The 16,679-nt window shown below is 46.2% G+C and overlaps 1 protein-coding gene across 1 annotated transcript in view; it reads right to left on the bottom strand.

Moving 5' to 3' along the window:
- Positions 1–4,755: 4,755 nt before the first annotated feature.
- SLC2A13 (solute carrier family 2 member 13) overlaps positions 4,756–16,679 on the bottom strand; it is an 82,414-nt gene continuing 70,490 nt past the window's right edge. Inside the window, exons 8-10 of the mRNA XM_081957547.1 lie at positions 9,721–9,842; positions 8,255–8,407; positions 4,756–6,257 (exon numbers count right to left, since the gene is read on the bottom strand). Of these exons, the coding sequence (XP_081813673.1) occupies positions 6,031–6,257; positions 8,255–8,407; positions 9,721–9,842 (502 nt within the window). The 3' untranslated portion in view covers positions 4,756–6,030. The remainder of the gene's footprint in view (positions 6,258–8,254; positions 8,408–9,720; positions 9,843–16,679) is intronic.

The following is a 16,679-nucleotide window of genomic DNA, read 5'->3' as shown; positions in this document are numbered from 1 at the left end:
ATATTTAGATATTTTGTCCTCTTGTAGTGTACTACTTGAAGCTATCGTGTCTTTTAAAAACAGACTTCTAAATCCAACAGACTTCTAAAAATAATTAAACATTAGAATGTGTTGTGCTTCAGCTTGTTGTTCGTAACATTATTAAAAATAGACATTTTCGGTCGACGAAATTAATTCAATATCCTCTAAGTCTACTCTATTTAGAACATGAGATCTGTAACATAGCCTTCTCAAACCTAAGAGTACGGCATGCAAAATATAAAGAAAACCCTTGCTAAATAGAAATATTCCACCCTTTATTCATTTGTGTATAAACATAGATTCCAAAAATAAAACACCTAATTTGTAGAGGGCTTATTTCAAGTATTTCATTTAATTCAGCAGTATTATAAATAAATTCTTGGCATGAAGGATATTTCTTAACGTAAATGACTAAGGCAGGGCTAAACCATAAAGCGATATTGAAAGGAAGACGTAAACCAGTAATCCTGGTTAGAGTAAGGGGGCAACGGACCTTGTGCTCTTGTTAAGTGAGTTGAAATATACTTGTTTTCAACTTCTAACAGGAGTGGGCTTGTAGGGGTTCGGGAGAACCTCTAGCTAAGATTCTGTGCAGTTCAGAGAACCCCCAAATTCCACTCCTGGCTGGCCCCGCCCACCCCAGCCCTCCAGGGATGGGTTCTAGCTGGCATTATTGTGTACTACGGGTTCAGGGGCGTGGCCAGCCTGGGGTCACTGCCGGTTCTGCGACCCAGGCTGGCATATCACTGCTAGTTCGGCCAAACTGATAGGAACCCACCTCTGTGTCCCTCCCCTCCCAGGAGTCCCCACGCGGCCTGTTTCAGATGCAGGTTAAGTGCAGGGTGCGCGTGGAGGCTCGGGGAGGGCAAAACATGGGCCTACCAGAAGAGGGCCTCGGGAGCCTGGGGAGGCCGTTTTCGCCCTCCCAAAAGCTCGAGGAAATCCTCCGGAGCCCCGGGAGGGCAAAAAACACCCCCCCCCTGCCGTGGTGCAGATTAGGCCACGCCCACCCAGCAACCGGGCAGAGAAACCCTGCTAAAATTTTTGAAGCCCACCCCTGAGGGGGGAGGATAAGGGAGGCATCAGACTTGACTTTTAAAAATAGTATTTCATAAGGAGACAATAAGCTTCCAAAGGTCGCGGGGCCGAATGTGACTTGAACAAAAAAAAAATTAAAACGACGATTAATACTTTTTCGGGCAGACAGAAGCTTCAGCAGAGTCTGGAAAACTAAGGAGGTTAATCAAAAGGGGAAACATAATTTGCAAAGCGCAGCATGCGGCTTTCTGACAATATTTAATCATTTCCATAAATCAGGGAAGCCATGCACAACTCTTGATACCCTCAAAGTAAAATAAGTGAAGCAGAACTGAAGGACATCGATTCATCCCATTTGGCTTTGCACCCAAATCTTTCGAAGCGGCTGATTCCCACGGATCCGTTTCCCACATGCTAGATGTCCTGTTTCCACATCCCCTCCCCAGTTTAAGGCTTTAGGCAGGGAAACCAGTAAAGGCATATATTTAAGGGCAGCATTTTATAACTGGACTTCAGTTAATGGTAACACCGGGCTTGCGAATTGCGTGTCGATGCCGCGAAAGATCAGAACACGACCGGCACAAAGGCAGAAACCAGATTCATCCTAAAAGCAAACCTGGTGTCATCTAGGTAGGAGGAGGAAGGGGGCTGGCAAGTGGGATTAAGCGGCATCGGGACGCAAGGGGCCCGCCTCTTTTCTCCAGCCCCAAGGGGAGGAGCTTGGGCTTTCGTCCTTTCGGTGGTCCGTAGCAGCAGCCGATCTTTTAAAAAGATGGGGGGAGGTGAGTTACTTTAAGGCAACACTGTTTCTTTATTTGAATTGGAACGGAAAAGCTCTCTGAAATATCGAAGTTGGCTTTGGCACAAGGAGAACCGTGAATCGTAGGTCGGTGTGTCTGTGCACCTTCATTTTTTGTCATTTTGCATCCAGTAAAATAAAAATCATCTTTTATATATATATATATAAATGGTTCGGGGGGGTTGGGGGGGTTCCAGCATAACACTGGAAAGCCTCGAGCAATTTCAACCAAACTTGATACACAGATGACTTATTCTCTGGAAACAAATACTGTGGGGGTAAGACATCCCTAACACCCCTCGGAGAGGGGGAGGGGTGTTCTGTTAAGATACAGCCTGTTGTGCCTTAAAATGGCTTCTACCGTACTGCCGTAAAATGGATCCTACTGTGCAGCGCAGTAGAGTTCCCATGGAAACAGCTTCACAGTATTCCACAAGGAGGCTCCCTCAGGTAAGGGGGGAAAAAACCAACATTAGAAATCCTATCTAATACAGGATTAGGATAAATTAAGACATAATTTATGTTTTACCCAACGCCGGGTTATCAGCTAGTAAAAAAATAAAGCTCAGCCAATAACTCCTTTGCTGAACTTCCAGAAGGTTCAAAAAAATAGTCCAGCTGTTGAAACAGAACAGAGTTAGAAGGGACCTTGGAGGTCTTCTAGTCCAACCCCTTGCTCAAGGAGGAGACCCTATACCATTCCTGACAAACGGCTGTCCAATCTCTTCTTGAACGTCTCAAGTGATGAAGCCCCCATAACTTCTGAAAGCAAGCCATACCCTATAGAAGTGATGGCTAATCTTTTTTGGCTCCCGTGCCAAAAGTGGGGAGAGCGCACGGGAAATGTGCTCAGTTGTGCCACACCCATAATGCTATGCGCGTGACCCCACGTGCATGCTTGCGCAACCAGCGCTCCCCCCCCTGCTTTTGGCATGCTTTTTTTGCCCTCCTCAGGCTTTCCAGGAGCCTGAGGAGGGCAAAAACAGCCTCCCCCCACCCCCTGGGAGGCCCTCTGGAGGCTTCAGGAGCTTCCCTGAAGCCTCAGGAGGGAGAAAAACGGCCCTACGGGGAACCCGGAAGTTTGGGAACAATGACTTCCGGTTTGTCTGTAGGGTCATTTTTTGACCCCCGGAGCTTTAGGAGGCTTCCCTGGAGGCTCCAGAGGGCGAAAAACGGCCCTATACACAAACCGTAAGTCTGTTCCCAAACTTTCAGTTTGCCCATAGGGCTGGTTTTTCACTCTCCGGAGGCTTTAAGGAAGCCTCCGGAGGGTGAAAAAAGGCCTCAAAAGAAGGCTGAAGTCAGCTGGCCAGCGCCGGCATGCTGGAGCTGACAGGCAACACCTCGCGTGCCCTAACAAATGGCTCCACATGCCACCTGTAGCATACGTGCCATGGGTTCGCCATCACGGCCCTATAGCATTTCAAAGAGGCAACGAGGGGAAATTAAAAGCTACTGTACACCTCCTTCTGGCTCAGAACTTAATTATTATAACAATTCCCACATTTTATATTTCTCCCCTAGGCATGTTCAACCCTACTCATCGCTGGCCACAAGGGAAGTCATTTTTACCGCCTAGAATCTAGCTGAAATTGAACGGTTTTCAGGCCCGCCGAATTTAGGAACGTAATCTCGTATACGAAGAAAAAAACGAGTGACTTATTCCACAGGTTAACTCCAGAGATTCTATTTAGCTAACTTCTAGCTTACTTAGATACAGAGACACATTTACTCATACACGTAGTTCTTGACTTACGACCACAACTGAGCCCAAAATGTTATGTTGCTAAGTGAGACGTTTGTTCAGGGAGTTTCGCCCTGTTTTAAGACTTTTCTTGCTGCATTTGTTAAGCGAATCGCTGCGGTTGTTATGTGAACCTGGCTGCCCCGTGGACCTGGCTTGTCGGAAGGTCGGAAAAGTTGATCAGGTGATCCTGGGACGCTGCAACTGGTCATAGGTACAGGCCACTTGCTAAGCAACTGAATGTAAATCACCTGACCCTGGGGATGCTGCAATGGTCGTAAGCGTGGGGAAAAAAAGCATGGACTTAAAGTCACTTTTTTCAGTGCCGCTGTAACTTTGAAGGGTCACTTGACGAATTGTTGTTACCGTATTTTTCGGAGTATTAGATGCACCTTTTTCCCTCAGAAAAGAAGGTGAAAATCTGGGGGCGTCTTATACACTGCACACAGCATTTTTGGCCTCCTGAAACCCCGCCTCTTCACCAAAATGGCCATTCATAGCCTTTAGGAGGCTTCCAGAGTGCTCCTGGGGGCTGGGGAGGGTAGAAATGAGCAAAAAACGCACCATTTTTTGCTCGTTTTCGCCCCCCCCCGGCCCCCAGGAGCACTCTACAACCCTCCTAAAGGCTATGCATGCCCTTTTGGGGGGCAAAAAACAGGCCGTTTTTTGCTCGTTGTTTTGGGGGGGGGGCAGCCCCCGGGAGCACTTTGCAGGCCTCTCAAACTCTCTGCATGCCCCGTTTTTCACAAAAAAACGAGGCGTGGAGAGGGTTTGGGAGGTCTGCAGAGTGCAAAAACTTTTTTTTTTTAATTTACCTCTTCAAAATCTTGGTGCGTCTTATACTCCGAAAAATACGATAAGTCGAGGACTACCTGAATTCTACAAGTTGAAGGCTCACCGAGGAGATCAACACTGGATTATGGCAGCAGGACAGAACTGAACAGAATTCTAGTTTAATCCTCATAAGACGGTGAATGGTTTGTGGGTCAGATTGTCCCAAATATCTTACCTCATTTGTAGGGGTATCTGAACTAGTAAAGATATCTAGAGATTTAGCACCACTCAGGTGACCCTGAGGACAAAAATAAACCTCCAGGTAGCCTCAACGGCTCTCTAAAAGGATAGAAATGACCAGCTGTCTGCAAGGAATGTAAATCCTTCCATGCTCCACTGTTCAGTTAGAATTGAAGAAGCTTCTTGGATGAGAAGTGAAATGTCTTCAAAAGAAAAAATCCAGAAACTTTTTTGGGGAAAAAAAGTACCTTTGGGAAAACTGTGACCTGGATGACTGAGAATCTCCATGGACAGTGGAACAACTTGCCTCCAGAAGTCTTTATTGTCATTGCACAAAATAAATACAATGAAATTGGTGAATGCTCCTTCGGTTGATCTTTTTCAAGAAGTTATTGGACAGCTGTTTGTCTGAAATACTGTAGGGTTTCCTACCTGAGCAGGGGGTTGGACTAGAAGATCTCCAAGGTCCCTTCCCAACTCTGTTATTCTGTATTCACTCTAAAACTGAATCAATGTGGTTTATTCAAAGCCAAATTGTTTGCGTAGAAGCAATTTTACTTCGGAGACGAGAAGTTCTCGCGTTGGCTTTTGAGATTTGCAGAGTTTTTAAAAAAGAATGAATTTCTGACAACCTAGACCAGGAAGAGCCCCAAGAAGATGAAGCAAAATCTTCTCCATGGGCCTGCTAGGACCCCAGAGCGTTGAAGTGCCACGGACCACAAATCGTTTAAAAAGTTGTCATCCTAAAAGATCTCAGTGTTCCTTGTGCAAAGCAACGTCGGTGGGAAAGAATGATTTCTAAAGGTTAAAGCATCCACGGAAAGCAAGCAACCCAGAGGAAGCCGCTTTCTCTCACTGCACACAACGTCGCTTTAAGAGGAGTATCAACGTTACAATCAGTTTACAATTTCCCCTGGTTCTTTCCCTCCTTCTGTTTTACTCCTAAGCGGTGGGGCTACGTTTGCTCCCAAGTCTCGGGGTTCCAGGTTAACTGCTTTTATGAATCGCCTGGTTTCTGACTTTGTTGTTCTTTTAAAGCATTTTAATTTTTTCGAGCTGGTCAACTAAGACGCCACCTCATCCCTCGACTCTCGTCCTGAAGTTGCAAGGACCACAACGAGCGTCCAGAACAGGAACCCTTAGAGACTTCAGAGAGTCACTTCCAATCTGCAAGCTCTTTCCTTCTTGTCTATTCTTCTCGGCGATCGCCTCTTGGCTAGCAGATAAGAGGATGTGGGATTTTAATTCAATTTCCCCCTCCCCCCAAAGGACATGGTTTAAAAATAGGGAACCGTTTCCACCGAGGCAGTAGGAAGGAGAAGCAGACCATAAACAGTGAGGTTATTCAGCGCAGTTCCTTCAGCATCCCTCAGCCAAGGCTTTCGAAAAATCTAACCGATTCGGCGGCTGAGATTTATTCCACGTCAGAGGCGTCATTGTCAGACAGATGGTAATTACTTCCCTTCACCCGGATGTACTCGATATACCTCCCGTCCTCCGATTCGGGAATGCCACATGTACATAGTGAAGTCTCAAACAAGCATTCAATTTCCTCCAGTTTTTTGCCTTTGGTCTCTGGAAGGCAGCCGTAGAGAAAAAGCAGTCCCACAAACGCAAATCCGGCATAAAGAAAGAACACTCCTGGAGTTAAAAAGAAACAAACATGTCCACCCACGCAGAGTTAATATATAGGTCAGTAATGGCTAAGGTTTTTGTCCTCGCGGGCCAAAATCATGCCAGACTGCGTGAACAGATGCCCACACCCATAATACAATGCCCCCTGCCCCCTGCGCATGCACGCACAATCCCCCTGCGTTTCCCCTACCCCCCTCCCACGCATGCACGCGACCTGCCCACGCTCCCCCGCGCATGCGTATGCCCCTCCCGTGCCCTGTTTTGGGCCTAGTAGGCCTCCCTGAAGCCTCCTGAAACCAAAAATGGGGCATGGGGGGGACACCAACCCCCCCACGTAACACCCCACTCACACGCATGCACCCGCTTCTCCCGCATGCATGGCAGAGACCCGAAAATCAGCTGGCTGGCGGGAAGCGCATGTGCGGTGGAGTGAGCTGTGTGACGGCTCGTTTGTAAAGAGGGGCTCCGTGTGTCACCTCGCCATCACAGCTATAGGGTTTTTTTTTTTTAAAGGAAGTTTTTAAGGCAGTGGGTCTCAACTTGCGGTCCATGTATACCTGGAAAGTTGTGGGGGGGGCAGTGTCATCATGGGGGTCCGCAAAGAAAAGTTATGATTAAATCTTAAGCCTTGGGGGAGGGGGGTGTCCGTGGTCATGGTGCTTGGTCACAAAAAGGTACTTAGAGGGCTCCATGGTGAAGAAAATGGGAACGATGACTTCCGGTTTGTCTGTAGGGTCATTTTTTGACCCCCGGAGCCTTCAGGCGGCTTCCCTGGAGGCTCCAGAGAGCGAAAAATGGCCCTATAGACAAACCCTAAGTCCATTCCCGAACTTCCAGTTTGCCCGTAGGGCCGGTTTTAAGATCCATATTTCAAAAATATTATACAGGTATTTTCGTTCAAAGCATTATATAAAGTCAAGAACACCCCTACAAACTTAATATTTATTCGTTTATTCACTCATTCAATTTCTACACCCACCCATCTCTGTCAGCGATTCTGAACAGCTTACAACTGTGTGTGTGCGCATGTGTATTCTACACTCACCCATCTCAGTCGATAATTTTGGACGCCTTATATATTTTTTCCTTCCTTCCTTCCTTCTTTCCTTCCTTCTCCCTTCTCCTCTTCTTTTTCTTCCTCCCAGAATCATTCACTGAGATGGGTGGATGTAGAAACTGAATGAACGAATGTCTGTACATGTGCGTCAGAGGTTAGTTCCTACCGCTTTGGCCAAGTAGGTAGTAACTTGGCCTGCCACGCCCGCAAACCAGGTCTATCGGCAGTGGCGTCCTCTTGATTTTCGGTGCTGCGCATGCGCAGAACAATCTTCCTTGCAAAAATTTAATTTTTGTTTTCCTTTTGTAATGTTATGCGCATGCACAGAGCTTTTTAGGTACAAATGCGTATGCGCATGTGAGAGCGATGCAAGCGCATGCAAAAAAAGTTGCGCGCCGAACTGGTAACTTTTAGTTACTGCATGAGAGAGACATGAAGTGAATTTTGCCCCATTTTACTACCTTTCTTGCCACATTTGTTAAGTGAATCTCTGCGGTTGTTAAATGATAAACAAGGTTGTTAAGTGAATCTGGCCTCCCCACTGACTTTGCTTGTCAGGAGGTCGCAAAAGGGGATTCCCATGACCCCGGGACACTGCAACCGTCATAAAGATGAGTCAGCTGCCAAGCATCTGAATTTTGATCGTGTGACACCCCCCTCCCCCGGGGATGCTGCAACGGTCGTAAGTGTGAAATAGGGTCATAAGTCACTCTTGACACTGGCGTTGTGACGTCAAAGGGTCCCTAAATGAATGGATGTAAGTCGAGGACCAACTGTATATCACAGTTAGAAATATTAAGGATGTTTTAAAAGGTGCTAGAAACATTTTGAAACAATAAAAGTTGCCAAGCCAAATAAGTGAAAATGACAAACGAAAACCCCAACGGACGCAAAATTTTAATTTTTCTGGGTCTTGTTTTAAGAGAGAGAAAATGCAATTCCTTACCATAATAGGTCAGATATTCAGCTGCGTGCAGGAAGGTCAGAGACACCAAAACGTTGAAAGTCCAGTTGACGCCAGAGGAACAGGCATTTCCTGTACTTCTCGCCCAAAGGGGATAAATTTCGGAATTGACGGTCCAAGGCATGGGCCCCATTCCTTGTGACAAGTAATTGAAAAATAACCGGTAAGTAGTTTTAACTTTAACGGAGGATTCTTAAATGACTCTGATCTACCAAGATGGAAAGATAGAAATGATTAACATGGCCTTCAATAAAAATGTACAAACATTCACCCTCATATCGGTGGTTCTCGACTTGCGACCACAGTTGAGCCCAAAATACAGCTGTTAAGTGAATCACGTGGTCGTTAAGCGAACCCAGCTCCCCCCAAAACACACTGCCGTTATGTCTATTGATGGGTTCAAAAAGAAAGATTCTCAGTCTATAGCAGCGGTGTCAAACTCAATTTGCATCAGAGCTTTGGCCGATCTCGGGGTGTGTGGCTAACTGGGTGGACGATACTCCCCAAACTGCTGGCATGTTTCCTCTTCACATTGGGTAGATCAGGACGGCTCCGCGGACTGGATCCGATCACATTGCGGGCTGGATCTGACCGTGGGCCTTGAGTTTGGCACCCCTGCTCTATAGGAAAGTGTATGTTGTTTTTCTTCATTTTCTTCATTGATTTTTCTCCACCCAGGGATTGATTATACCCATGGTTTGAAAGCAGAATCTCCTTCCTTACTCTGTAACAGTGATGGCTAATCTTTTTGTCGTCGCGTGCCGAAAGTGCACGCATGCTGAAAGCACCCACACGCCTGCACCCATAATGCAATGCGCATACGACACCTCCATGCCCCCCCGACGCATGCACCCTGCCTCCTCATCCATTTTTCGCTTCCAGGTTCATGCAGGAGGACTTCCAAGCCCAAAACAGAGCGTGGGGAGCCTTGTGTGGTGTCCCCGCGCCCCTTTTTGGCTTCCAGGTTAATGCAGGAGGCCTTCCAGGCCCAAAACAGAGCATGGGGCGCTGCTTGAGGTCCCAAAATGCAATGTGAGTGCCCTCCCCATGCTTGCACCCCTCCCCTGCACAGCCATCCCACGTATGCGCCCCAGCGCCCCTATGCGTGCGAGGCAGAGACCCAAAGACCAGTTGGCCGTCGGAAGGCACCTGCGCATGCGTGGTGCAGGTGGGCTGGGGTGACAGCTGTCATGCCAGCATAGAGGGCTCTGCGTGCCACCTGTGGAATGCGTGCCATAGGTTTGCCATCACGGCCTATAACCTATCCAGGCTAGATGGTTCAAGGAGATGGGCATTCCAACAGGGCAACCAGGGATTCCAATTTTGTTTTCAGCGAAAAGTAAAAATGCAGACTTGGGAGATTTTGGACCAGGGTGACTGAGTTTTCCCAGCTGATAACAGCCAATTTCTTTTGATCCAGGGAAGTCAAGTTCGTCAAATGGGCTTACCTGGTGCGAAGAAAACCAGGTACAATATGAGTCCCAGCAGCGCGGTCCATGAATAGGGCGTTGGACAGAAGTTGTAAGCCCAAAAGAGATCTTCGCTTTTGAGTTTGGTTTCATTGGAGCATCTGCAAGATGAAAGAAAGAAAGAAAGAAAGAAAGAAAGAAAGAAAGAAAGAAAGAAAGAAAGAAAGAAAGAAGAAAGAATGGAAAGAAAGGAGGGATGGAAAGAAGGAAAGAGGGAGAAAGGGAAGGAAAGAAAAGAAGGAGAAAAATGAGGGCAGGAGGGAAGGAAGGAAGGCAGAAGGAAATAAAGAAAGGGAGGAAGGAAAGAAAAAAGAAAGGAAAAAGGAAAGAAAGGGAACGAAGAAGAAAGAAAGGGCAGGAGGGAAGGAAGGAAGGCCGAAGGAAACAAAGGAAGGAAGGAAGGCAGAAAGAAAAGGAAGAAAGGAGAAAGAAAGGGAAGAAAAGCAGAAGGAAAGAAAGAAAAGAAAGAAAGAAACAAACATTTGACTATAAATGTAATGCTTATTTGCAAGAACACAAAGTTAGAACAGACTTAACTCATTATTATTAAGCCTAACTCTTCTCCTGAAATAAATTGAGTGGCTTCTGAACTAAGTGGATCACGAAACATGTTCGGTGTAAAATCTCAGAAATATACTTTATTGTGAAATTACTCACGCGGTTAAAAATCATATTCCCACTACTTAATTCCCAACATGATGATGTTGTTTTTAAAGTGATGTTTATTTCCTTTCTCAATAGATGGACAGATATCACTGAATTCTGCAACCGACAGTATTTCAATGGAAGAACCTCATTCTACAATTTGGGGTCGTAACTCTGCCAATATCTAAGGGGCTGCCACAGAGAAGGAGGGGCCGTTCAACCTATTTGTTGTGGCCCGCCGGCGGCCAGTGGACCTGGCAGCAGATTCAGACAGTGAGGAGGTTGGGGAGGAAGATGGGCCAGTCCTGGAGTCTGGGGAAGGCTCGGATGAGGGCTCTGTGTCGGAGGCAGAGAGGGGGCCAGGGCCGTATGCCAGTTATCAGCTGCCTTCAGAGTCAGCCATCAGTGAGGCAGAGGAACAGCTGGAACCTGTTCCCAGTGTGTGCATGCAGAGAGTTGCCAGACGAAGGGAACAGCTAAAGAACAGGGGTCGACTTGAGAGTAAGGCCACAGGTGGACAATGAAGAGCCCCTCCCCGAGGGAATAAAAGAGGAGCGAAAGGGGAGTGGAGTTTGCAGGAGGCAATTCGTTCATTCCTGCATTCTTGCCAAGTATTGCAGCGTCTGAAAGATATCGGCCTGGCCCCTCTCCAAGCCTGATTAAGGTCGGTAATTGGGAACTATCTTGAAAGACTGTGGGAGAGGAAAGACTTTGCTGGAGAGGAATTCACTGTACATTAAATAAAAGGGGTTTATTGGGACAAGGACTTGACTTGGTGCTGCTGGGGAAGCCTAGGTCAGGACACTATTCTCCAAAGCCCCAGAAGGGAAGACAAGAACCAATGGACGGAAACTAATCAAGGAGGGAGGCAACCTAGAAATAAGGAGAAACTTCCTGACAATCAGAACAATTAATCAGTGGAACAACTTGCCTCCAGAAGTTGTGAATGCTCCAACACTGGAGGTTTTTTAAGAAGACATTGAACAGCCACATGTCTGAAATGGTGTAGGGTCTCCTGCCTAAGCAGGGGGTTGGACTAGAAGACCTCCAAGGTCCCTTCCAGCTCTGTTATTCTTCTGCCATTGATATCCTACAGCCATTGTTGTAAACTGCCACAAATAATAAGCAGGTTTAAAAAGGCCCCAGTTCCTTCCCTGAACATCCCGGGCAGCCAAATATTCACCTTGACGTTAAGTGAAAGTATGGACAATGGGACGGCAACTTCGCAGCACAGGAGTTAAATTCAGGATTGCTTTTTTGGAATTTTTTTCCCCCCCGCAGGTGCGCCGTGATGAATGCAGGCTGATTATCCCTGGCTCAAGTGCCTTGAAGGAAGCCAAAGAATACTATAATTGGCACAGCGCATTTCGGAAAGTGCCTTCAGCTCATTTGTTTTCTTGGGAATTAAAAAAAAAAAGATTTATCCGCTTGCAGTTCCCATAGGATCGAGGCACTGAACGGCTGACAGCCTGAACTAAGCACACATCCCTCGTTAAAACGGACACTGTGGGCAAAACGCAGCCACACAGTCAGTTCAAAACTTGTGAAGACGCTGGGCAGCCACAGAGAAGGTGTGTGTGTGTGTGTGTCAAGCTATTCTCCAAAACCCCTGAAGGCAGGACTAGAAACAAGGGATGCAAACTAAACAAGGAGAGAAGCAACCTAGAACTAAGGATAAATTTCCTAACCGTTAGGACAGTCAATCAGTGGAATGGCTTTTAAGAAGAGACGGTGGGCAATCATTTGTCTGAAATGGTGCAGGGTTTCCTGCCTGAGCAGTGGGCTGGACTAGAAGACCTCCAAGGTCCCTTCCAGCTCTGCTCTTCTGTTATTCTTCTGCCAAACCACCTGAAGGCAGAGCAAGAAGCAATGGGTGGAAACTAATCAAGCAGGGAACCAACCTAGAACTAAGGAGACATTTCCTGACAGGGAGAGCAATAAATGAGTGGAACAGCTTGCTTCCAGAAGTTGTGGAAGTTTTAAAGAAGACAGCACAGCTGTTTTGTCTGAAATGGTATAGGGTTGGACCAGAAGACCTCCAAGGTCCCTTCCAATTCTGTTATTTTATTATTTTGTTATCTAGAATAAAGTTCTGCCTTTAAACGTGGAAATTTTTCAGAACGTTATTATAGCAGGATCTTCTGCTTGAGCAGGGGGCTGGACTAGAAGACCTCCAAGCTCCCTTCCAACTCTGGAATAAAGTTTTGCATGTAAACTAGGCTGCATAAACAGAAGGATAGAATCAAGATCACGTGAAGGGTTCAGACCACTTTATAATGCCTTGGTAAGGCCACACTTGGAATCCTGCATTCAGTTTTGGTCGCCACGATGTAAAAAAGATGTGGAGACTCTAGAAAGAGTGCAGAGAAGAGCAACAAAGATGATGAGGGGACTGGAGGCTAAAACATATGAAGAACGGTTGCAGGAACTGGGCATGTTTAGCTTAAGAGAAAGAAGGACTAGGGGAGACATGATAGCATTGTTCCAATATCTCAGGGGTTGCCACAAAGAAGAGGGAGTCAAACTATTCTCAAAAGCACCTGAGGGCAGAACAAGAAGCAATGGGTGGAAACTAATCAAGGAGAGAAGCAACTTAGAACTGAAGAGAAATTTCCTGCCACTTAGAACAATGAATCAGTGGAACAGAAGTTGCCTCCAGAAGTTGTGAATGCCCCAACACTGGAAGTCTTTAAGAAGATGTTGGATAGCCAGTTGTCTAAATGTGAAGACTTTTCATAGCCTTATCATCATCATCTTATTATTATTACTTTATTCTTTATTCATTTATACTTTATTCATTAAACATGAAACTCAGCCAACTGAACATTCAAAAATGCATTACCAACACCATTGACTGGTGCTAATGGTTGATACGGTTTGCTGCCAGCGTCCTAGGAATCAACCAAGGACCTTCTTAAAATATAAGATGTTCCGAGTAGCACAGTTTTTTGCAGTTCCGCTGGTGTTATTGCAGGAAGCTGCAATTTGTGGATGTATCTTGCAAAATTCTTGGACATGGTGCCAAGTGCCCCGATGACAATGGGTATCACTGTTACATGCTTCATCCATAGCCGTGTACTTTCGATGGCCAGGTCGCGATATTTCATGATTTTTTCTAGTTCTTTTTCTTCGACTCTGGCATCTCCAGGAACAGCGATATCAATAAACGATACACTTCGGCCCTCTACAACCGTGATCTCTGGCGTGTTGTGCTCCAAATGACGATCCGTCCCACAAGATCCAAAAGTCCCAAAAGATTGGACAACCATATGTCTAAACCTTCTTCTTCTTCTTCTTCTTCTTCTTCTTCTTCTTCTTCTTCTTCTTCTTCTTCTTCTTCTTCTTCTTCTTCTTCTTCTTCTTCTTCTTCTTCTCCTCCTCCTCCTCCTCCTCCTCCTCCTCCTCCTCCTCCTCCTTCTTCTTCCTTCTTATTATTAGTCTTCTGCTTGAACAGGGAGTTGGACTAGAAGACCTCCAAGGTCCCTTCCAACTCTGTCATTCCATTACTCTGTTTTTCTAAACATTTGCACTCAGGGTTAGCACTGAGGTGTGTGTGTGTGTGTGTGTGTGTGTGTGTGTTGCACTTGTGCTGATAAATAAATAAAGGGAGACTAGTATAGATCTATTTCAAGCTATTTAGCTCTCATCAGCTAGCCATACCCTTACTGGGATTTGAACCTGGGCTGTATTGCATATTAGGCAGGAGTCTTAGCCACTAAGTCACAGGCTCTCCTCCTTTATTAGCTAAGCCAGGGAAATAGGTATGTATTGTGTCACAACCCCTGATATGCCCAAATATGGGAGGGAGCATACTGCTTCCCTTTTTCTGTCTTTCGGCTCACTACAGGAGACGATCCAGGCAGAAAACCATCTTTTATGTTATTTATCAGCACAAGTGCAACACAAATGTAACAAAGGCAACATAAAAAAAAATGGCTTTCTGCCTGGATGGTCTCCTGGAGTGAGCCGAAAGACAGAAAAGGGAAGCAGTATGCTGCCTCCCATATTTGGGCATACCAGGGGTTGTGACACAATACATACACACACACACACACACATCTGTTCTGTTTGACCCTTGTAGAGTGAATATTCATGCTTGCATATAAAAATGATTCCACACACATCCCTTAAGCTCTGAAAGAGGCAGCATCATTTGAATATGATCCCGTGTTGGTATAGTGTCAGTCATTTGATGATGTCAAGGGATGTGAGTTGGCTCCCAAGGCGATACACACACACACACACAACACAGGGAGCAGCAGGAGCACCAGGCATCTGGGAAATCATTTAGACAGAAAATAAAACCTATATGACAGTGTTAAATAGCGGTATGAGGAAAGCAGCGGCGACCAGCAAAATCCCATCGGCAGACGCCGGGTCGCTACCCGAGACAGCGCAGGGGTACTTGTGAACAGAAAGTGTTTGTAAAATCTCACATCAATATTCCTCTGAAGAGCAGACCTTGGTGTACCTAAGACTTTATGTAAATCAAAACTTCAGGTCATTAATATAAATTGGGGACGACGGCAGGTTGGAAGGAAACACAAGGATGCATTTATTTCTACCATCCTTCTAAGCCAGGGGTCGGCCATCTGCGGCTCTGGAGCCGCATGTGGCTTTTTAATCTGTCTGCTGTGGCTCCCTGTCGCTGGTTGATGCCACAATTTTGAGAGGAGCTTCCAGGTTTTTTTTTGGGGGGGGGGAGAAGCATGGCATGCCAGGAGAAGACTCTATGGTAAGGGTGTGTGTGTTTCTAGTCGGCTCCACAATTGATAGGGCTTTCGGTTAGGACAGGTAGAGGAAAAAGTACGCCGCGCTAGGAGGAGACTCTATGGTGGGGGAACTGAACTTCCGGTCAGCTCCAGAATTGAATGGGGGGATTCCGGTTAGGATCTTTGTGGCTCCCAGTGTTTTTTTTTCTATGGGAAACGGGTTCAAATGACTCCTTTGAGTGTTTAAGTTTGCCAACCCCTAGTCTAAGCTGTAGTCCTCGGTTTACGAACACAACTCAGCCCAACATTTTTGGTGTGGAGACATTTGTGAAGCGGGTTTTGTCCCGTTTTGTGACCTTTCTGGCCACCATTGTTAAGTGAATCACTGCAGCTGTTCAGTTACCAGCCCGCTTGTTTAGTGAATCTGGCTACCCCATTGAACTTTGCTGGTCAGAAGGTCGCAAAAGGGGATTGCGTGACCTTGGGACACAACAACCGTCGTAAATATGAGTCCATTGCCAAACCTCAGAATTTGGATCAGGCGACCCTGGAGATTCTGCAACTGTCATTAAGTGTGAAAAACGGACATAAGTACAAAAGGGGATCACATGACCCCGGGACACTCCAATCGTCATAAATAGGAGTCAGTTGCCAAGCGTCTGAATTTTGATCACATGACTATGTGGATATTGCAATAGTAAAGTGGTTGTAAGGAATTTTTTTCAGTGCCCTTGTAACTTCGGCCACTAAATGAACAGTTGTATGTCGAGGACTACCTGTACATGCCTCCAAGAAGCTTAATCAAAATTGCCATCCTCTCTTTAAGCCGTTACAAATCAAGTTACCTAAGAGCCGTTGTGGCACAGTGGCAAGAATGCAGTATTGCAGGCTAATTCTGCCGACTGCCAGCAGTTCGATTCTCATTGGCTCAAGGTTGACTAAGCCTTCTGTCCTTCCGTGGTGGGTAAAATGAGGACCCAGATTGTTGGGGGCAATAGGAAACATCCGGACTCTGTAAACCGCTTAGAGAAGGCTGTAAAAGCAGCGTGAAGCAGTATATAAGTGTAAGTGCTATTGCTATCGTCTCATCTATTGAGTTACAAGATGGCAAGAGCAGCAGGCATTTTATGAAACATGGAGTCCTTGGTGCTCTCTGCGCTTAGCTGTTTGCTGGCAGACATTTTATTACACAAAAATAGGAAACATCCGTGCTAGGGAGCGTGGAGCTGACTCTCCGTGTTTATACACGGGCTTGCCCTGCCAGCGTTGGTGGCATTCAATGGCATTCATGTCTTGTGGTCTTAGTCCACAGCAATCAACATATATGTGTGTGTGTGTGTGTGTGTTGTATTTGTGCTGATAAATAAATAAAGGGAGACTAGTATAGATCCATTTCAAGCTATTTAGCTCTCATCAGCTAGCCATACCCTTACTGGGATTCGAATCTGGGCTGTATTACATATTAGGCAGGAGTCTTAGCCACTAAGCCACAGGCTCTTCCTCCTTTATCAGCTGAGCCAGGGAAATAGGTATGTATTTGTGTTACAACCCCTGGTATGCCCAAATATGGGAGGAAACTCA

Source organism: Natrix helvetica (assembly GCF_964273705.1).
Source record: "Natrix helvetica genome assembly, chromosome: 6".
NCBI lineage: Eukaryota > Metazoa > Chordata > Lepidosauria > Squamata > Natricidae > Natrix > Natrix helvetica.
The sequence above is the reverse complement of the archived record's forward strand: the minus strand, read 5'-3'. Positions and strand labels throughout refer to the sequence as shown.